General features: G+C 40.2%; 1 protein-coding gene across 1 annotated transcript; it reads right to left on the bottom strand.

The window, feature by feature from the left end:
• Positions 1–23243, bottom strand: slc15a4 (solute carrier family 15 member 4). Its single transcript, XM_044026671.1, has 9 exons — positions 23055–23243; positions 22240–22865; positions 19068–19360; positions 18332–18473; positions 18154–18234; positions 15862–16042; positions 12594–12752; positions 9131–9289; positions 1–1585 (listed from the first exon to the last, which is right to left on the bottom strand). Exons 2-9 carry the CDS (start codon positions 22819–22821, stop codon positions 1434–1436), a joined length of 1749 nt encoding a protein of 582 aa, XP_043882606.1. The 5' UTR covers positions 22822–22865; positions 23055–23243; the 3' UTR covers positions 1–1433.
• Positions 23244–23327: the final 84 nt, after the last annotated feature.

The following is a 23327-nucleotide window of genomic DNA, read 5'->3' as shown; positions in this document are numbered from 1 at the left end:
TCAATTTAATATACTTTATTAGCGACAAATGGAAACACAAAACATTGTTCCAGCATCATTTAACAGAATGTCATTTCAAAATAAACATAAAATTCATTTTAAGATGAGAAAGCAAATATAAAATATGCAATAAAACAAGAAATATTCAACTGTCTAATCAATTAAAGAACGTTAAAGGTATTTACTGTCAATAAGCATCTTCTTTTAATGTGCTGTGTTGCAAATGTAACATTATTGACACCACAGGCTAAACACCCAACTCCCAAAGCCAGTTTTCATTTTCCTGGAGAATATTGTCACTTGTATTTTACCCTGAAACCCTGAGAGAAAATTCAGTATCCTGTGCTCTACTTATTCTGACGTTTGCATTAACCCTAAAAGTACAAAGCTATTACAAATCCATCACAACATTTCTGTGGTAAAGCCACTGAAACACTGTGAAAAAGTTCCTGAAAGGAAAATACTGTGAAGGTTGTGATTTGTTTTTCTGTGGCAAAAACACTAAAAATAGCCACTGTGTCACTGTGAATGGGATTTTTTTTTCCTTTTTTCTCCACACATTTTGTGCCACAGAAACACGACCTCCACTCAAGATCGCCTGGTAACGTGGAGGTTATTTTCTAGCAATTAGTTTTGTTGTCATGCTGGGTTTTACTAAAGTATTTTGAACACCAAGAGTTCTCATTCCTCATGTGTGCTCTTTGAGGACAGATTTAAAGGATAGGTTTTTGTAAACCTGATGGATGTAACTGCAGTTTTAGAGTGAAACAAAAAACATAATTGTGATCAAGTAGAAACAGAATCTGTTTGGCCTCAACATTGACAGCAATCATCAGTGGAAATCTGCAACAACACTGAAACATTTTAGCCAGTGCATTAAACATTTCAAATGTGTTGTTACTATGTATGTTACTGCATACATTACACTGATATCCAGGTAGATATTAATGCACATTTTACTGTATTAAGAAACCACCAATGGTCACTTTTTGGAAGGAGTTGGTAAAATGGCTCAAATTCAATCCAACAATAAGATTTTGTTAGAAAACAGAACGTAAAAGTATCAATAAAAACAACTGTGCTTGCTCATGATGAGAAAATATATCACATTTTCCATGGAAACACTTTTCAAGTCAAGTGCAAAATGGTCAAAGGCAAAGCAGACTGAAGTCTATACGGTCAGTGGTACCTGTGCATTCACCCAGTGATGTCAAACCATTCAGAGGAAAAAAAAACATAAAAGCAAAAACAAAGATAAATAAAGAACACATAGATATCGGCGGGACAGAATCACATGTGGGGGTAAACCTCAGCTTTTGCAGGATGAGATTAGTACGTACCCATTAAACAGGGACTTTAGGCAATGAGTGGCATGACAGGAGAAGGCAAGTCTGGCGAGTGGGTGGGTGAGTGGGATACGGAGGTGCATGAGGTCAAGAGGAGATGTGTCTCTGCCTTTGGCTTCCTGCTCTGCCCCTCTGCTTGTCGTACTTGACAGAGACGATAAGGAAGACCAGCAAGGTTAAGCCCTGGATTCCCGCGAGGAGGAAGAAGTAGTAGTGCAGAGAGCAGTCGTTGATGTTACCTATAGAAGAGAGGAAACAAGGACATCATTATTTTATATAACACAATGTGGAGATTTTGGGATTAGGCAAAACCCTGCGGACAATATATTGATCATCGGTGTGAGTGTGGATGGTTGTTTGACTCTATGTGGCCCTGTGATGGACTGGAGACCTGTGAATTATGGTTTACCAAAACTCGGCAAGACTGGATCCAGTGACAAAAATGACAATTTTTTGGGAAATGTGGAGAATAAATAAATGAGTCATGTTATTCAGAGGCGGGCAGCGGCGCCACTTGTTACTTCTCGTGTCAATGAGACAATATCACGGAGCAGATTTCCATGGAAACACTCAGAGATTCAACTTGGAGAAAAGAAAATGAGCAAAAATGTTTGGCCCAGTGAGATTTTATCTGTGTTTGTAGAAATGTTTGTGTCCTCATGGGATGGAATACAAATTAAAAGAAGGAGAATGCATCACACAAACATGTTGCTTAAATGATGGGCATCACTGTGTCTCTTATCGTTGGCTGCACTACTCCTGAGATAAATGTTAAATTTGGTTACCCAGCACCTATGACGGGATGTTTGCACGTGTGATTTGATTGGCCGATGCTCGAGCTTGGACACTTGGAGACGTGAGCAAAGCAGAGGCGCACATCCACGATAATGCGGCGCGACGACACTTAAAGCTGCAGGAGTTTGAGTTGACGCCTCTGCCATGCTTGTGTGAATCCAGCGCGAGAACTAAGCAGATACTGCACAGCAAGTTTAGAGAGACTCAAATAATATAATTATTATCTCTATTTTTTTTTGGGTCAGAGAGATTAAGCACTATAATTGTATTAACATTTGTTGCACAGTTGACTTAAGTGGTTGTCATTCTCGCTCGGCTCAAAACTCAAGAGGGGAAAACAAATCCTGTTTTGGCCTTGCTGGGGTTTTACATGAAGGGCAAAGCTCACGACAATACAGTTGTGGAGTGGCGGTGACAATCGGATTGGCATTAGAGCAGCTTTTGTCCTCTTCATTATGTTAGACAGGCCTTTGTAGCCAGCATGAGATGAGGCCATTGACTCCATTTCCAGAGAAGGAGAACGTCTTTGGGAGGAGCTGGGGGCAATTTTACTTTTATTCTGCTACAGCGCCGTTACGAATGCGTCTTGGTTTATGGAACAGATGTCATGTAAGGCAATGAGATACCTATAGCTTATGTGTTATTGTCACACGAGTAAATGTGACGCCCCCAAGGCGATCTAGCGCCTTCTCATGAGCTTCTCCATATAGAACTGTCACTGTGAATAAATAGGCAGAGACAGAGAAGCACGCGTGATTTCAATTAGATATGCTTCAGTCATGTTCTGCCTGTTCCAATGCCACAGTGTGAGTGTACAGCTAATTCCTCGTCTGCTCCCTGGGTCAAGACGCTGCTCAAGTATTTGGATTTCTTTGTCGTCTGACATTTTTTATTTGCCTCAATCGTTTTTGAAATGTGTGACATTCACAGCTTAACGAATCAAAAATAATCACATCGTCGCAAAGGATGACACAGAGCACAGCGACTCGAGGACGACGCGCAATAAATCCGCAGCCAGTGGCAGATGGCGTGGTTTTTTTATGACTTCTTAAGTACGGGGAGAGTAGAAATAAATGGATGAAACAATAAAACACAAACAGTATTTTTTCCTGTCGCTGTCTGTGAGAATAATGAGCGCAGGTAATGTGACGTCTCAAGCCTGAAGAAGAGAACAGGAGATATGCGACAGAGTTATAATTGGCCTGTCCCATGTGTATAGCAGTGTGCGGGTAACTTCCATGGCAGCCTCGTGTCATTTGGAACTGATTTAATTACGGTTAACATCGCAGGTGACCACGTGTAATGTCGGCGCGCTGTGATGCGGCGCTTTACAAACTGAGAGAGCGGCGTTATCGACGATGCTGCAGGGATTTGACAAGCTGGAGGTGTAAAGCAGCTGTGCACAGCGGACAGCTGACCCGGCTCCGGATGTAAATATAAAAAGACTCATTCTGGGGTAATGAAAAACAATCAGACCATTGTTGTCTCTGCCTCTGCCACTACAAGGATGTTAGTTAAAAAAGAGACAATGACATAAAGTGAATAAATAAACCTAAAGTCTATGACGCCTTAAAAGCGATTTTAGACAGACTTATCCAACCAACACCAGAGGCCATAGAGAAAATCAGCGATTTTAGCTCACAGGGACACAGGAGCTGCTGGTCTGCTGCTGCCTCGTGTGGCCACTTTGTGTCACTGAGGTCCATCTGAACAAAGGTTTTCAAATGCCGAATTTTACAAAATAGGAAATTTGAGGATACTGATGGAGGCAGCAGTGGATCGACAACTCCTGTGTACTGTGATGTTAAAATCACTGATTTTCTCTATGGACTTTGGTGTGGGAGAGCGAGCGGTTTACAAACTTCAGTTTCCTGTTGGAAAAGTCTGTCTCACAGTGAAATAAAGACATCAACGACATGTCGTCGACTTAAACTGACATCAATTTTATTAGATGAGTCTTTAACTTTCCATGAGGCACCCTGGAAAATAAAGGTTTGCAAACCGTGTGCTCAATTAATCGCTAATTATTAATCAAGTGGTTGTTGTTGCTCTATTACTGCTCCTAATACTGTCTGCAAAATGCAAAATTCTACAAATGTCAACATGTGTGATTACATCGCCTTGGTCAGCTCCACTGTGTTGTTCATGCTTTCAACACAGTGTCATCTGCTACTAATCAAAGAGCAGGATTCACTCGTTTGAAACAAGTCATCCACAGTGCTTTGCATGATCACACCCCGTAATGTCTCCATGCGTGTCGTGCCTATAGATCATTTCTCCCCCTCCGTCTCTCAGCCGTGTGCACGCTTCTGTGGATAATTAGAAATCGAGGGGAATAAAGAAACAGCGCGATGATAGGGTGCATCAGACAGGAGAGATCCTTTGTCAATGCCGTGCGCGCTGGGCCATCACTGCAGCGAGAAAACCTTTGATCTAGGAAGAGAGAGCCGAGTGCAGACTGTGAAGTTCTGCCAGAGCGTTAAGTGAATGAGTGGCAAAGGAAAACCTGACAAACACTTGGACCCCCCCCCCCTCGCGGTTCTAATTTATTTCGTCGTCATCTTAATCTGGTCTCAGGTTTTCAATTGTGACAGATCAAAACCAAAGCAGCGTTTGAATAATTCATGGCGTGCGCGCACAACGACGTGCTTGACAGGAAAAGCAGCGTGCGTTCGTGGTAAGGGTGCTTGTGTTTCCAATCGATAATTCCCTCGAACAGATACTACGCCGAGACATTGTTGCTGCAGTCTTAATTAACAAAGCAGCGTCGCTTTTCGAAATGCAGGGCATACACCGAACACACATGTTTATATATGCTGGATTATAAAAACAGTATGTAAACAGTATTGTGTAGAATGCACAGAATCCTATTCAACACTATCCGAGTGCTGCACTCCATGTCAACGTGACAACGTTACAAATTCTGATTTTAAGGTTGTTTATTTGTTTTTTTTTACCCCTTTATAGCAAAAAAATGTTCCAGTGAAATTCTTTCTGACGTATGACTGGAACTCCACCTTTGTTCCAGATTTCCAGAAGATTTCCAGAAGTCACACTTAAGGAATGAAATGAAACATCTAATTATCGGAATTGGCCTTAAAAAAAAAAAGAAAAAAAAGTGCAAGGTTTCAGTTTCTGTGCGGGTTCTTACTCTAATTGCTTTAAACATTAAGTTTAAGGCTCTACCTCTTCCTTCTCCTCTCTGCCTCTGCCTCTGCCCCCCCAGGGATAACTTAGCTGTTAAGCATGTTCAAAAAAGTACGGAAGGGCTAATTACAGCAGCGAGGCGACTCGGCAAGGTCTGGCTGTAATAAATAAATAAATAAGACCATAAATATTTGACAAGAATTCTGAAATGAGAGACCAAATAGAGCAAACAAAAACGGCAAGTTGTGTAAAAAGGTTTTACATTAGATTCCTCATAGAAGAAGACCTTAAATATGTGAGTGATATAAAGACAGGCTGTGAGAATGTCAATATCAGTTTTAACACACCTTCTCTCCAACATCTGAATGCTTGAGTGCGTTCAGTGCCCTCTTCTGGCTCACAATGAAATCAAATGGAAACAATGCATGTTTGTTACAGCTACAGACTCATAGTCTTCATAAAAACACAATGATTGACGCTGTTTTGATTTTGTCACAACTCGCCGCGTTCATGCGCCCCCAGATGTTTCTGCCTGGCAAAAAAATTAATCCTTTTTTAAACAGTTCCCTTTCAGAGAGAATGAACCTGACATTTCATTGTGATGGAACACTTCACGAGCAGGATGTGTGAATGTCATCTTACTCACAACGTCTGGACACGTCCCAGACATCTGATATGAGACCAGTCAGGACTCAAACGCTGATCAAAGACAAAAGGCCATTTCCTGTCACGTGACTATAGCGGCTCACAATAACTTCTCCTTTCTCCGAGTGAATGGTCTCCCACACAAAAGGTGGAACAAATTAAAAGGAACGAGAGACACTTTCTGAAAACAAAAGCCTCCTCCTGTGGTAATGGTAGTGAAGAAAGCCCAGGTTGGTATTTGACAGAAAAGGATGAGATGGTGTTAGAGCAGCTTTATAGAAGATACCAAATAAAAAAAAAAGAGTGTGATGATGAATGACTTCACCAGATGTAACCACGGGGGGAAAAAAAGGATGTGCCGTGCAGAGACTTGAAAGATCGATAATTTCAACATCTCAGCTCACTTTGTGTTTGAAAACAAGTTTGAAAACAGATGCGGCTGAAACGCCACATATAACACGTTTCACTACAGTCTTTTTTACCAATAACCAAATCTGCTGATTATGTCTTCATTATTATTGTAAATAAAATTACATTTAACAAAGAAACATTTAAGATAGCAGACCTAGAGGACTCTCCCGTTTCTGTGGAGCCACAGAAACATCACTGCAGGTGAGTGGAGCGAGTACACATATGCAAATATTCTGGGTTCTGGAGTTTGTTATTCTCCGCTTAGTGTCGGACTGATGATAAAAACGACGACAGTTATACGTAGCACTTTTTGTGTCTGATACGTGATACCAATATCACAACCTTGACTTTCTATCTATACTGATGTCACTCTGGTAGACTTTTATCTCTTTTAAACAACGTAGACAATTTAAGACAACCAACCTGACACATTCAAAAACATAATCCTCACAATAACCTCATCACAGTGGTGGCACACATAGATTTTATTTTGTATTTTTCCTCAGACTGATCCAATGATTTTTGGCCAGTATAAGACCACTACTGGGTATTGTATCGACTCTTCCTTTCATGACTTATTCCCTTCTATATTAGCATTGTTTAAAGTGTCATTTAAATATAATTTCATGCTTTTTTGTCGAATTTTCAGGACTAAATGCACACCGGCATAAAGAATGTAATAAAAGTACACACAAACTAACATGACATACTAAAATGCACAAGTCTAAACCAAAAGAAAATAAACATTTGAGGATACGGAACGAGAATTATTATGTCAGCACACGAGTAAAGTCACATGATATCTCAACACATATGTCAAAAATGACATCCCCATGAATTGCTTTTTCTTTCTTTTTTTTGCCTTGAAGAATTCAAAACTTAAAAGTGACCAAGTTCCAGAGGAGCTGCTAAAACTCAAACACAGATCCTTCATGTGACACTTGAGTGATGCTAAATAACCTTATTTTATGCAGAGTGAGGGAAGACGGGGCTACAGTAAGACAGCAGAGTGCAGAACATCCGCCAGCGCGATGCCAGACCAGCAGTAACAACTCCATGCAATGCTGCAGGGACAGCTTTACTTAAGAGGAGCAGGGCTATGTAATCAGACCCCCAGCCTGTGATTAATGCTGCTCATCTGTCTTCAGGCCTGCACAGCACATTACAACTCTGCACAGCTCGCCCAGGATGCTGTTTACTGCACACCCTTTTGCCCGCAGTGATGGAAATAAGTTCAATCCCTTCCACCTAGACAGTCATGGGATGTGGAAGAACATCCAACAAATCTGAGAGAAACAGCCACAAAAACAAACTGCGTGATTCCTGACTATGCTTAATGCCCGAGCTGTGTGCCATGTGTCTTTTATCAGTGGCCAGAAGGATGTTATTTTTTTTTTCTTTCCCCACTTCCACAGCTCACCTTTTAAATGACTTGTTTTCAGAAAGAAGTCTTACAGGCAATTCAGCTCTAGCTTAACTGTCCCTCAAGTAAAGCAAGGCTGAGCAGAGGATGGATTTCTGAAGCTTGCCAAGCATCTTTCAGCGCTTACTTCACGGAAAGCAACCCCCCCCTTTACCTGTCTGCACACATTAATTAGCTATTAGGCATTCGTGGGTAAACAATTTACAGTGTTGGCTTATTTACTGAGTGCTCAGGGAAAAGTGCATCTGGGTTGGGAGCCTCTTCTTGCCAGGGAGCCCATCCATCTGCTGCCACCAACACACAATTCATTCTACGTCTTGGACAGATTTACACAAACCTTTGTGTTGTTAGTGCGACATGTGTATTTATTACGGGAAAACCTTTAAGCTATGAACGTTCTCAGGGGATGTCCCTGGAAAATAGATTTCTGTTTTCTGAATCAATACAAACAATTCTATTACAAGTCCATACGCACGGTCAGTGTGCTAGGTCAATAGTGCACTCCACAATACACATAGGGTAGCTAATAGCAGGCTTGATGGACTGTAATGCTAAATTCAGGAGGGAGTCAATGATGAGAGAGCATCGAGATTATCTAAATTTAAACCCAGATACTGTAATCCTAGTGAAGGACTACCCAACTGTTTCATTACTTTAAGGAACCACAATTAATAAAAACCCTTGTCCATTCAAAAATCGCTAATGTTTACATATCTTTAAATTAGTTACTGATAAAATAAGTAAAATTGACTTCAAGAGAGCAGTGAGGCTGAGCAAATAAGTTAAAGAGTGTTGAATCAGGAGCACACTATCGATAATTGTAGATTCACAAGTCACAGGTTTTGGGGAAAAAAACCCAAACATCATTATACAGAACAAACAAAAATGAGTGCTCTGGGTAGTAATATTGTATAATTTACTTTGGTCATGTAAAGTGAGAGCATGAGCAGAGCAACATGGGTGCAGTAGGTTATATGGTTGCAGGCCAACAACCATTGAATCAGAGACAAATCAATGATTTGTATGAATGTTTTGAAATTCTGAATTAAAGTTTCTGAAATAGCCTATTGCCCCTTTTCCACCTATGGTCCTGCCTCGCCTCGCCACAGCACGGCACGTTAGGCCTTAACGATTGCAATTTGTTTCGCGATAGAAGAGGGAACGGTCATTTTTACGTCATAATTCTTCATTTGAAAAACACATTTAAAATGATTACTGCGGGATATATGTGCAGAAACAAATCTGTGAAGCTGCAGCTTTAGGTCATCATAATTCTCTACGGGTTCATCGCTATGACCAAGTTTCACGTCTTATGGCAAGAACTGCAGCTCGTGTTGATTGTTTAAGTTGCAGTATGTCTTACCGAAGTCTCTGTGGGACGACATCCAGCCGATCTCCTTGAGTGAGACAAGAGCCAACAAGCCGTAGCCCACAAAGGAGCCAATCCCAGAGAAAAAGAAGAAGAGCCCCATGATGGCACTCTGCATGGACTTGGGGGCTGCAGAATAAGCAAACTCCAGACCTGGGATAAAAAGAGTACATGCACAGATACTTATGAGTTGTTGTGGCATGTGCTGGTTATTCAAAAAATACATGAAAAACTGTTTACAAGGCATCACTTGCAGCAAATGAAAGCAAAGGTCTAATATGCTACAGCCAGTGACAGTGTAATGTAGCTTGCACCGCCATGGGATTTAGCTTTAAGCTTTACCCAAACTGTCATGTCTTTGATCGTGGAGCAAATGAGGCATGTGTGCATGTAACGTGATGATTTTCGCTGACAGTGACTATATTTCTTCTCGGATATTATGTGTAAGACTAAAAGAAATCTTCTTCAGTAGCTGCATTGCGAGGTGGTGTGGTCTGTGGTGCCATGATTCACACGCAGTGAAAACAAGAGGCCACAGTATCACACTCATCAGGCAAAAGACCAGGAGAAGGACAGTGGAAGAGTGAATATATGTCTGCCTGAAATCCCACATTGATAATTTCATGGAACCTCAAACATGTGATGTTTCAAATGAGGCCCTTTGGCTACAACTGTCAGGAGAGATTAGGGAGCTGCAGTTAAATACATTCCACTTTTAAGTCTTCAGAAAGGGATATTGCACCAAATTATTGTGGTAAACAGTATGCCTGCTATTCACTATGATTAACTGGGGCGTGTGTGCAAAAACAAACTCATTCTAATTCTAAAAACAGAGCTCAAAATCAAGGCAAAAAACAGAAGAAGTCATTACTCAGTGGAAAAGTTGACCTTTCCAGAAGTTCACAAAGATACATGTGTTTGTATCCTGAGCTAACCTTTCAATGGCAACACATACTGGTCAATAGCTACGCATATCATCAGGGACGGCAAAGGTTGATGAGGGGGTTTGTGGATTCGGCTCGACGCAAAATGCACAGACTTAAAATGTAACATTATGTTAAATCCAGCTCCTGCTCGTCTGGGAGAGCAGTAAGTTTAGATGCAATCAGCGGCGTCTCCGTCTTTCATCACACACACAACAAACAGCTTGACCTTTCTCGACAAAAAGGTGCTATAACAGACAAAAACAAAACAAAACAAAGAATAAAGTATAATTATTATTATTCTTTCGTCTTATGGGTCATTACAAGATTGATTTTTATGTCTCAGAGAACAAATTTAGCCTGAAAATATTTTTTAAAAACTGCAATTTAGAATTGTGGGGAAGCATTTTTTTTTTGTTCCTTACGCAGAGGTAAAAGTGCAAAAAAAATATGCCATCGTCTTTTGAGATTGGGAATTGCGGCAAGGAAGTTTGATGGGACCTGTGGGGGTTAAACAAATTTATTCAAACAGAAGACTAAGGGGAAATATTCCTCTTTACTAGACGTACAGTATGTCACAATTCTGTCAGCCAATATTCCTTGAAGTAAACCCAGTGGGATAGTGTGCAGGGAGAGAAGAGAACAAGTTTATTTTAAGGATCCCTATAGCTTTGTTATGTCTGAATCTGACTTTCATAGGGACCCTGAAATTCCAGCATTATATAGAAGCTGAATGGAATTCTGTTTAAGGGCTTTTTTAAATTAAATTAAATTAAATTAAATTAAATTAAATTTTAAATGTTCATTCTTGCAAAAACAAAGCAGTAACTGAATTGACCAGATAATGCTCCCACAATGGAGAGGGAAAAAAAGTCTCAAGTATTAATGGTGCAATTTTCAATCTTATTACAGAAATAAAGTGAGGGCTACATGGAAGAGCCAACAACAACATGATCTGTAGTAATAGGAAAAGACTCCATCATGGCCTGAGGCTCTAACAAAGTCAGATCACTGCGATAATTGAGGCCTGAAGTTATGATCGTGACAGTCGGGGGAAAAAACATTTAGACAGATAGATGGACTACAATTAGACGTATAAACACAAGCGATGGCAGATTTCAGTATATTATAGGATAAATGGTAAACAGCAGATAAAAGCTACGCTTTTTTCATTTTGCTGTCAATTGATTTCTTTACGTTGTTGCATGAATGCATTACCTACTTTGCACAGTTTTTAATAAAATAGAGAGATCTTGTCCAATCAGATCTTTTTGGATGATTGTGCCAGGCTTTTGAGATATTTACCCCACTGGAGATTAATCTGTTTTTGTTCTAACTCTATACTGAGAGATGTGATAACCAGCAGAACTATTCTATACATTTGGTACCATGGAAACAATAGATGTATTTATATTAGGCCATTGTGGGCAATGCTGCATGAGTATTATAATAGATTTGCTTTAATGTGATGCTCCTTTGTGAAATTAGCCAAAAGCAGACATTGACAACAACAAGACCATGTACAGTATGGCAATTGAAATCCAATGAAGGATTTTTTGCTATAAACCCACCATAGAGCCAGGGATTGTCCCTGTGTCCTTAAAGTCTGCAGTCCAATTCTTCTAAAATTGGGACCTCAGGTGTGCCAGTCACATTAGGATGCTTACGACTCAGTTTCTGCCTCTTTGGTCCACATGCAAATCTAACTGTCATCCTTAAACTACTTGAATAGTGATGAAGCATATCTCTATTTTCCGTGCACTGAAGTGTATTATGTCCTCAAGAAGAGTGTGACAGCCGAGTAAGGATCTTAATTGGATAATTGAGCCTTGAACTTGAACAACACCACTAATGCAAATGCAATTAATAAATTACCTTTCATTACCTCTCTTCGAGGGGTATAGACTGAGATGCAATATTCCATATGCGGGGATATTTTTAAGGTGATAAATGTCCAGCACACGCTGGCTGAGTGAAAATGGGGGTGAAAAGTTTATGCTGTGATGTAAAATTTGTTGCAATTTCAGGTACACCCACAGGGATACATGGTACAGCATTAAGGAGATATATGTGTATTTATTCATCTTATTATCCACTCTATCTATTTGGACAACAAGCAGAGGAATAGGGCTAATGTGAGGCTACTCACAGGCAGGCAAAGGCAAAGCAAATGCACAGCTTCATCATCATTTCAGCTGTGAGGCTACTTTGTCCGCACCTTATTTATAAAAATGTCCATTTCCTGGACGATTTTTCTTGCAGTGGGATGTAAAAGAAAATCAATTTTTGATCAACATCTTGAGCTATTTACTCAATACAGCCCACAAACACATTAACCCAGAAACATAAGAAGATGCTGCAGTCTGGCAATGAATCGGACACATTGTTCAAAAAGGGGTTTATGCATTTTTTCTGTCCACACAGTGCATTCAGAGTGGTAGATCAGTGGATGGATGTGCATTGTATTTTGCTGCTAATCTAAGTCAGAGCATCTACGAGCTACAAATTCCACAGGAAATGTCAAACAACTGTACCTGCAATGCTGGCAAAGATTTCGCTGATTCCTATCAGCACATACTGAGGCACTTGCCACCATATGGGCAAATCTGCCGCGTAGTAGATAACGTTGCCGAGCACCTGGTCAATGGTACCGTTTGATTTGACGATCTCCAGGCGCTTGGTCTCCAAAATACCTGAAGGGACAAACGCAGAAAACAAAGCGTGCAAAAAGTTTGTTGAGTTTTAGAAAGAAAAACAAAATCGAGAGAAAGTGAAGTGATGCATGTAATTTGTCATGCTACAACAAACTCTGGATAATAAAGAAATGCAAACAGGGATTTGGGTAAATCTTGTATTTTCCAGTCAGGATAAAAAAAATGTTTGTTTAAGTATTTATAAGCATGTGAAGCCAACAAACAGCCAAACACAGTCAGAGTTAGAGGAAGCAGTGACAGTCCATTAAGGATTTTAAGGCTACACCACCACTGCATTAAGATCACATCTGCTCGCTTCCATATTATGACAGTTAGCAATGGAACAGTGCAGACAGTTCAATAATAAGAGCAAAGCAGTTGTCATAAACCCCTACTGCCTCCTAAGAGCTTCATTCGAAAGCTATTATCATATAACCAGCAGCTATTCCCAGATAAGTCCAAGAAACAGTCTCCTATCAAAACTGCACTTAATGCTGTACTTGAGAGGAGTTCTAGCCTTGTAATCCAACTAGTCTACAATACCAACCGTCCATCTCAAGCACCGAGGGCCACTGGGCTGCCGAGAGCAAGTCTCACACTACAAAACACATATTTCTGCTTTTATTTCCCACACTAAACATTACACATCAGACAAGCCAATGTAATTCATCAAACTACTGCTCCTGCTTTTATTAAAAGTAAAAAAAAAGATGCTTTTTACACATCTACAGGCCACTGAAAGAAGCACCATGAAGTCGATCGATTAAACATGCTGAACAAAAAAACACATTTCTTCAAATAGAAGACAGTGTGTCTTTGAAGACTGGGACACAAAAGAAAAGAGGATCAGACTTAGTCTACTCTCCCCTTGACAGAATATCTTCATCTGTCCCTTTGCACTGACAGGGAGGTCCAGTTGTCCTTGTGCCATGTGTGTCAGGCAGCGCATACGATGAAATCCGATGAAATATCACCACACGAGTTTTATCATCCTTGCACATTTCTTGCACGGGGTGATGAAAGTGATTTGAGCGCTGAAAAGCAGCGACATGACCAATGTCCTGGACACAGAGAGGCGACCTGACCATGCAACTTGATTAACTCGAGGTTCCGTGAGCGGAAGACGCCACACTTGTTCATTCTCCACCGTCAACTAGTGGACAGACGCAGATAAGCATTGGGAAGCCAGCAGAGAAAAATACAGTTCAAAACATATTAACAGCAGATGCCAGCAGTCAGTGTGTGTGTGTGTGTGTGTGTATGTGTGTGTGTGTGTGTCAGAATGAATATAAAGCAAGGCAATCCTGGGGATAAACAGCACACAGGCTCAGGAAATTATTTTTGGATGAATAATTGTGACAATAAGATGCAGACAGAATTTCATTAACACTGTATCTCAATAACTCACAAAGTGCATAACTGTACAGACTGGATCCAGCTGTCTGATTCGATTCTTAAAATCAAGGTCAGCGCCGTGTTGCACACTAGTTGTGTATTCACCTACTGATCTGTGACCAATGACCACACCGTGGCACCGTTGTAAACCCTTTCTCATCCCTTCCAGGGCTCAAAATTGCTTTTCGCAATATGCAGAATTTATTTAGCCTGAATTCAAATGCAAGGACTGCACTTTCTTTCAAGAGGCCAAATGGAAAAGTAAATACCTGAATGGCTTTTGAACATCTGCAATCAACAAGTTAGAGCACCTTGCTGTCTAAGATTGCTAATGTCCTCTGAAAAGAAAATATTACTTTCAGCAGAAAAGTAGACATCTCCAATTTGTTTAATAGCCCTACTACTACATCTCGCTGATTGAAAAGGATGTTTTTGATGGGCCGAGTCAGGCTTCACTAACTCAGTCTGGACTTCCTGAAAGCTCCTTCACCTCATGTCTCTTTCACCAAAACTATATTAAATATGAACATGTACTGCTTATTTAATGTAATATCTACAGTTTATATAGTGTTTTGTATGTATTATGCTGAGTTTTTTGCATTTATCTAGCTGTGCTAATTAAGACAAAAACACTGAGTATCTTTGTTATGCAGATTTATAGGGTCCAAATATTATTTTTTTAAATTAATTAAATTTATTACTGCTGTTACTCTATCAGTATATATTTACATACATGTTGATCATGTTTTATGCCCCAAATAAGATTTGTCTGGTTGGGTTTGTCAATCTTTCAACACCAAAATCACATCTTAAAACAATGAAAAGAACTGGCATGACCTCTGTTGGGTACACTAGGAATTGACTAAAAACAATGACGGAATAATACATCGCATCAAAGTGTTTCCTGTATCTATTACGTTGACCTTTTGTGCATTTGTTCATTCTTAATTTAATTTGTTCTAACAAACTTTTGATTCAGTGCATGTTCAATAGTCAACTGGCACGAGCCAACATCTAATAGGTCACTAATGACAGTACACGTTCATAATCTATGTGGCAGATGCATTGTATCTCTAAGAGAGGAGAAATGGCAGTAGTTGTTGGAAATAGAATATGATTGTTCCAGGGAGTGTTAAAGTTATTTGCTTTCTTCCTGCTTGCAGGCTCTATCAGAACATTTTTGGCCTGGGCGTATCGAACACAGCAGCGACTGGGTCTGGATATGACTTAATTCTCAAAATAATCCACAGGGTGAAGGAAATTAGGACGGAGCAGTGCTGCCACATGTGAGTGCAGTAATTCAGGACCGAAAAGTAAGATGCAACAGCTCCCCCTGTGTTCTACAGTGTGATGGAGAAAGGCAAAAACTGTGGGTGGGTGAGTGAGTGGTCTCTATATGCACGGTGAAAAGTGATGTTTTGAATCAGGAACAAATAACGCAGATGGAAAAGATCACTTCCTGAATCCCATAAAAACAGCAAAGTTAAAAAACAACATTCACCAAATTGCTGTTCATCAAAATGCTGCTGTTGGTGAGGTGTTTCTTCTAATTATTTAAAGTTTTAACTAAGATTATGTGGATCAGACACTGCAGTTTCATTGCTTAGTGCCTTTTAAGCATTGATTACATGTGGCATTTATCAAAGCAAACGCACACTAACTTTGTTGTGTCCTTGGTGTTTTTCTGGCTTATTTGTGTGATTTCTGTTCTCACCCGCTGCCACGGCCGACCACATGACAAAGAACATCCCCACTGCAATCCTCTTCAGAGACGAGGGCAGCAGGCCACGACGCTTCAAGATGGGGTCCACCACTTTGTCTTTCAGGGGGATCAGCAGAAGGATGAGCAAGGCATCAAACATGGTGAGCCAGGCAGTCGGGAAGCGGAACGTCATCTGGGGAGGAGGGATGAGGTAAAACTGAATAAAAAGGCAACAAAGCATGAAAAAGAAAACTGCAGCGGGTACCTATGCACTCCAACACAGTTCAGCTCCTGTGTCAGTGAGCGTGTGTGTGTTATCTACTACGTGTGCTTTGGCCTTGATATTACTTTGGCACCCCCATGTGGTCAAAACTTAAAATAATGAGAAGAAAAAAAACATTTATTCAATTCAAAGTCATAATGAATGTATTATTAATGAACAAATGTCAGATTTGTTGATATTATTACTGTTAAAATAGTCATTATCATTAAAATGTGTCAGCACAATTCTAGATGTATTACCATGAGAGTAATCTATGACAGGAATAATTACACTGAGCAAACAAGACTGGATGACATGTTAATCAGGGGAAAGAAAAAAAAATCCACAGCGAGAATAAAGAGTGTCTACATCTTCAGGCATTATCTCACAGAGAGAGCACGTAGAGAATGAAAACTGCCGGATATGTTTATTTGCAATTCAAATTTCAAGAGCCATCTCAGCTCCTTATGTGTCTCTGGTTTACCACTTCTGATACCATCGTTTATTCTCAAATTGAATTCCCATTTCGGTAAGTTACCGCTGGCGGTCTATGCGCAGCTCCTTAGAGAGTCTTATTCTCCCTTGTTTGCATATTATCTTATTCAAAATTATATAAAACGCGAGGTGACTTTTTTCCTTTGCCTAAGGAAAGCCTACAGTGAATAACAGACGGGCGCACAGGCGAGTCCCGTTCTGTGGTAGGGCAGGTGCATTTTCCACTTCCCAGAATATAGTCACATATGCACTGCATGTATGCATACCCAATCCACATCATTTTACCCAGGGTGGCGTCCAAAAAAGATAATAAACAAGTAAAGAAATAAGAAAATGATTGTAAACTTTGTGTTTTACATCTTCTGTGATGAGCTGACTTTGCTTATACTGTACATGCCACTAAAATGAAGTCAGGGATCATTAGTTACAACACATTCACTCACTCCATTCATAGATTTTATTATTGTCATAATTATAATTATTCTTATTAGTAGTAGTAGTAGTAGTAGTAGTAGTAGTAGTATGGAACGTGTCCTTGAACAGGATGTATTTTTTTAGCTCGGCCACTGAAAGTAGTCAGGTGAGATGAGGGAGCAAAACACAGAGGCATCTAATCTCACTTCCCTTTTAAGTGTTAAGGCCAGTAAAAGAAAGGTTTAGTTTTGTTTTTAGTCGATACAGGATATGTGGGAAGGAAAGAAAAGCTAATATTTTTCTTAAACTTAATGCCAGACTATTTAAACAATGTTACAAGTCTCAATGAATATTACGGTAAATTGTCATATACTGTATATGGGACAGTTATATAACACTAATACAGGTTGTGTGGTTTACCAGTGTGTTTCACTTCGTATTTCCATGAAGTCAGTACAACGTACCATCTCCTATGGCGTGTCTATTGTAAAAGCAGACCACATGAGCTGTTCATACACGTCCTAGTCTAATCACCCTAAAAATATATGATTTTTGATTTTAAGTAGCAGGGAGAATGAAGTGGAGGCGCTGCATCTGATAAATGCTACCGCAGCCAGGTTGCTAATCTGCAAGGTATTAGTTTGTGAAGTCAGTTCTGATTTAATCCCCGAGGCATTACCAACCTTTACAGCTGCCTCCAGCTGTTGTCTACCATTGTTTCAGTGACCCACTGACTAGTTTAAATCGACTTAATAATTCTATTTGTAGAGCCTAACCTGCCTACAGTTTAGAGCTCTACAAATAGAATTATGTGCGACTAACAAATCACAGATATCACTGTAGGAGCGAGAGCTGAGTTCATTCAATTTAGGGTTAGTTGATTAATGATTAATACAGGATTACTTGTTACAGTGTGATTTGTGACGGCTATGAGAGATTGGGAGCTATGTACTGGAAAATATTTAGCAGTCTGTGGGTGGATGTGTCCATCAGAAGCTGTTCTAGGTTTGGTGTAATAAGGTTTTTTTTCACGTCACATCACGTCTTACTGTTTGAATCAATAGACACACCAGATATTTTTAGGTAACCAAGAATCAGGTACACAGAGTTAGTGTCTCTCCACTTCCGCTTACCTGGTGGGAATCCACAGTTCTGTTCGAGGAAGCATCAGGAATCTTCAGGTGGAGGCTCTGCAGGACATATGTTGTCTGCATCTGCAACACAATAAGATTGAAGTCTCAGTATGAAACAGTTCTCCACTTTAAGAGTCCATCATAAACTTTGATTTAACTAAAAATAGGTTGATCTTACCTGGAAATAAACAGTCCAATATGGGATGAGGGCAAAGAAAACTGGGAGGATTTTCACCAGGGCTTTCACTTCCTCTACTTTCTCTTCAGGAAATTTTCCTCCATAGGTCACTTTGGCACTATCTAGTAGTGTTGGTTTGTTGCTTCACATGGATAAAAAAGATCAAAAAATATTCTTAAAATAATATTTACAACTAAAATGTTACTTTATAGTCTTGAATAAATGTAGAAGGTTTAAGAATAATTTGTAAACGGAAACTAAATCAGCCGTCTTTTCGAACATCTCACAGCTTCTAGGGACAGGAAACAAATGTTATTCTAAAGCCTATAATCCCCATCTCAGGAGAGACTGCCTTGGGCCAATTTAGAATATTTAAGGCCAGTTTTTTCTTAACAGATTATGATACCTTGGCACTCTAGGTACTTCAGAATAACTTTTCACTGCAGTTAATGAAGACGAATGCCTAGACCAGTGGAAAAACATCTACCAACAACACCTGACTTTATATCACTGGATTGGTCATATACCACTAAACGCTACCATAAAAACTAACATCGACACTGCTGAAAAGAGCTTTACCACTGAGACTGATGGAAGCTAATTATTGTGTGTTGTATTTAAGGCATTTTTGCTACTTTCACTGCATAATAATATGGTTTTATTCTATCCAAAATCTGTACTGTAAGTGTATAAGCTGTCTTATAGTGGCACACATATTTTGATATGCTGTTCTCACCGCAGCAAGTTTGGTTCCTTGGGTTTTGGGGAGCAGCAGGCAACGCTCAGGATCTTGAACATGTCTGTGAAGGCACTGCCATCAGCAGGTTTGGTGATGAAGACAGTGCGGCCCAAGAGAAACACCGCAAAAGAGACGCCAAGGCACACTGATGGAATGATGTAGCCAAGCTCGAAACTGAAATTTTGCTGGATGTAGGCCACGCCCCCCAGAGACACGATGGCTCCTAAGTTGATGCACCAGTAGAACCAGTTGAAAAATCTGCGCGTTGCCTCTGGTCCTCTGTCTTTCACCTGTGATTACATATGGAGCACAATGACAAAAAATATTCTTGTGGCATTCAAGGGTATTATTTTAAAGCTGTAAATGAATCTTTATAACGTGCAAGCCATTGTGAAATGAGTTCATACAATGCTGATTAAGCCTATCAGCTGCACACAACTTCCACTATATGTAATTGTGTGTCTGTGGCCATGTTCCAGTGCTCCACACAGAGTCATGCATTTCACATCCTGACTAATGGAGGGAAGGTGGAAGCATAACAGCTACACTAACACAGCAAGATGGCTGCTAACAGTTGGAATGTGGACCTAGAATCAGTAAGCTCTGCAGGCTCAACCTACTGTAGGAGTGGGGACAGTCTGATGTCACTGCCCACCTCTTTGGTTGAAAATGCCTAGAAACAGCCACAAAAAGTTACCTCCCAATCGTCAGAGTCTTGCCTCGTGCAAGCAGCCTCTGCCTCGCTGCAGTGGGAGAAGGCATGTCTTCTTCACAGCAGTATTTCTGCCACTCACTACAGAAACTCAGCCTGTTTTGACTTGCAGCTGCTTTTTTTTTTTTTAGCTTTAGAGTGTTACTATATGGAGAAACTATCATAAATAAACCTGCAGTGTTTTTGACTCGGCCCAAGAGAAACACGGTGCAGTGTTTTGACTAAAGAAATTACACACTGGAGCGTAAAAAGAAAACAATCTAGCCATCTCTGAGAAAAGATCCTAAACTCCAAACAGTGCTACATCTGTGTCATTAGCTTTGAATATCTATAAAAGAAGACTGTTATCAGCAATTCAATAGGAAATAGCAAATACATCACTATATATAGGCTAGCTTGAGAAAAAAAAACATGATAAGAGAAAAAGAAAGGCAACCTGCAGTGAAAAAGAGGAACCACGATCATAGGCTGAAACTGACAAAGATGTCAAGTGAAAGTAAATAAATGGATAAAATGACAGCAAATGATAATTAAAAGTGAAATATTTCTGCTGACTATGGCTATATGGCACTGGTTTTTAATTTTTTAGTAATAAATTATTAACTATATGTTACTAATCAATTTTCTGTTCATTCTCTATCTTCCCACTGTGGCTTTGAGTATTTTTTTTTACAGAATCTGCTTTGATAGCCTGTGCTGGTAGCTTACCAAAACAGAAATAAATTTAGTTATATGTCTATGCAAGGGCATAATATTATCATCATAATGGCGCCGAGCCATTCCACATTAAGTGATCCCTGTAGAGGAAAAGATGTTATCAGCGTGTGATGAAGTAGATATGTCTTTTATAGTATATGAGCACAAAAGACGCAGCAATAAAGCTACAATTAACTGTTGAGGAGATAATGCCACAACATTCACATACACAGAGCAATGGTGAGCATAATTTCCTATCTGAAGTTGTGCAGTGACAGTTACAATGTCACGTGATGCCCTGAGTTTCCAACAGCTGCACTGTTTTAAAATGATACACATGTATTGTATGTTTGCTTTTTCTGCTCCAGAATTTACTTCTGACACAAGATCAATTAGAGAAAGTGCCCCCTCAGGGCTTTTCTTGTTGTGTCAGTGTTGACCCTCCTTCAAAAACAGAATACACTGGCTCAATTTAACACTGATCATGGCCAGGGGGTGTAGCCCCAGCAAAACCATAACAATATTGTTATTATGATGTTTACCCTGCATATTACTATTGAAGATGCACATTGAACAGTGCAAGATTCGCCCAGCACGGTTGCAATTATTCCCCAAACATAATTAAAATAACAAAAGTAACGTTATATTTGAAAATGCCCAGTTTTCCACAAACAGAGCCAATCATCAGTGCGTTCAGGAAATACATTTGTGGGAACAATCAAATACTTCACCTTCAGCACCTGGGAAAAGTTTTATCAAATGAATTGCATGTTTCTGTAATTATTTTTACGCTCTCTGGCACTGAGCAAACATATTCTATACTGCTGTTTTATGTTGTGTGCTGCTGTGCAATGCTGTTTATTTCTGTGTTCCGCTGCTGTTTTACTCCAATATATAGATTTTTTCTTGATGTTGTAGTTGTACTGTATATATGTTGTGTTTTTGAATATGATCAAAAGAGGCACTGGGAGAAAACCTTATAATGAGCACAGTTGGCTCATGCACTAAGCGTATTCACTCTTCCAATCTGCTTTGAAAGGTTTTACATACTCCTGATACAACTGTTGTGAGAAACAATGATCCCATTGATGGGTGTTCTCATTACTCAACCTTCCAATTAGGTTCTTCTAATTAGGTTCTCTGGATATTCTGACATTATTTTGTCACCAAACTGTTGAATGTGTTGTTTCACTTATAGTTGTTGCATTGCTGCCTTTTTGTTTGCGAACGTATGAGTGACAGAGAACTGCTGGGTTGTCCCTGACCAAATGTTGATGTCCACAGTGTTTGGCCGTGATGATCCAGAGCACGCATGTCTAAGTAAGCATTCATAATGCATGCAACAGAAATCCAATCACATGTTTGTCACTCCTTATGTCACACTGACTGCATTCCCGATCTTACACAGGCCTCATCCAAAAAAAATGTTATTGAGAGCTCTTTATGCTTATGATAAACCCCAAGTATTTTGCTATTTCAGCATTATCTATTAATTCCACAAAGGAGGCTATGCTTTTGGCTATGTTTTGTCTGTGTCTTTGTTTGTCTGTCCGTCTGTATAGTGAACAGCACAAATTTAAAAGGTAAAGGGTGGATTATGGCCAACAAAATAAATGACTACATTTCCAGATTCTTGTTGAGTTGTGACATGGGGGGGAGGGGTGTGTATTTACACTGCGAGAAACTGAGCAGCCTTGGCAAAGGTTTGCACTCTCTAAATGAATACTTTGAGATATAAAAGTAATACTCTTCATACTCTACCTGATCTGCCCCAAATGGAGTGATGTTGGACTTCACAGAACCCACACCTAAAGCAATTAAGAAGAGTCCACTGTAGACCACAGGCCCACAGTATGCAGCACGTACGGGGCAGGTTATGTTGCTCGAAGGAGTACTGTTGGTGCTCAGACACTCAGCAGGTTGCACAGGAAATGCCAGCTCGTCCCCACATAGGTGTATCCTGGTGTCCTCATTTGAAATGAAAGGAAAAAACAACAAACCTGCAAAATATAGGATCAGACTTGCAGCAATTGTCCAGAACTTCCCAAGGTATGCGTCGGCCAACCAGCCTCCAAATGGTGAAATCAGGTAAGTGATTCCCATGAACACCAGAGGTGCCTGACTCGCCTGTGTGCCCTCCCAATAAAAAGGACTGCTATTGAGAAAAAGCACCAGGTTGGATGTGATGCCGTAGAAAGCAATCCTCTCCAATGACTCGGCCAGAAGAATGGCTGCACATGCTAGTCGTCTGCCCTGGAAAACTGATGGCGGTGGAGGTCTGTTCCCGGAAGATTCCAGGAGAGGGGTGCTCTCACTGATATCCCTGTTGTTGGCCATGGTCATCCAACTCAGGCTTGGGTCACTATCAGATTAGTAAGAGCTCGAACCTTAAAACAAAACACAACAGAAAGGGTTGAACAGAAAACGTTGTCAACAGTGTCTTCACACAGTAAACATACATCTGTGGCTCATTCTCAACAGCAATCTCCTCCTCACCCTATCAATTACACGCATTTTTGCGACGTTAACCTAGCCTTCGCCTAGCATAGCTTATTCAAAGTTTGGTTTTACGTTACCTTTAACTATTAAAACACGTCCCAGGGAGAGCGGTTGTCTCCATGAACACAGATGCTAGGTAGCGTTCAAGTATTTACTTTGTCCCGTCTTAAACAACTCTTAACCAAAGGAGAACTGGAAGTCATTATGAAAAAAAATAACAGTCACAGTACTACCGCGTGACACACAGTCAACAAACTGTCACGCTCGCGTTTCCCGGAAGAAGACGTATAAATGTAAGGTGCGCTACGTGCACTGCACTACGAGGCTGCAACCATCCCATCCATATAGTT

The sequence above is a fragment of the Solea senegalensis genome, linkage group LG5 (genome assembly GCF_019176455.1).
Source record: "Solea senegalensis isolate Sse05_10M linkage group LG5, IFAPA_SoseM_1, whole genome shotgun sequence".
Lineage (NCBI taxonomy): Eukaryota > Metazoa > Chordata > Actinopteri > Pleuronectiformes > Soleidae > Solea > Solea senegalensis.
This window is presented reverse-complemented; position numbering and strand designations above follow the sequence as displayed.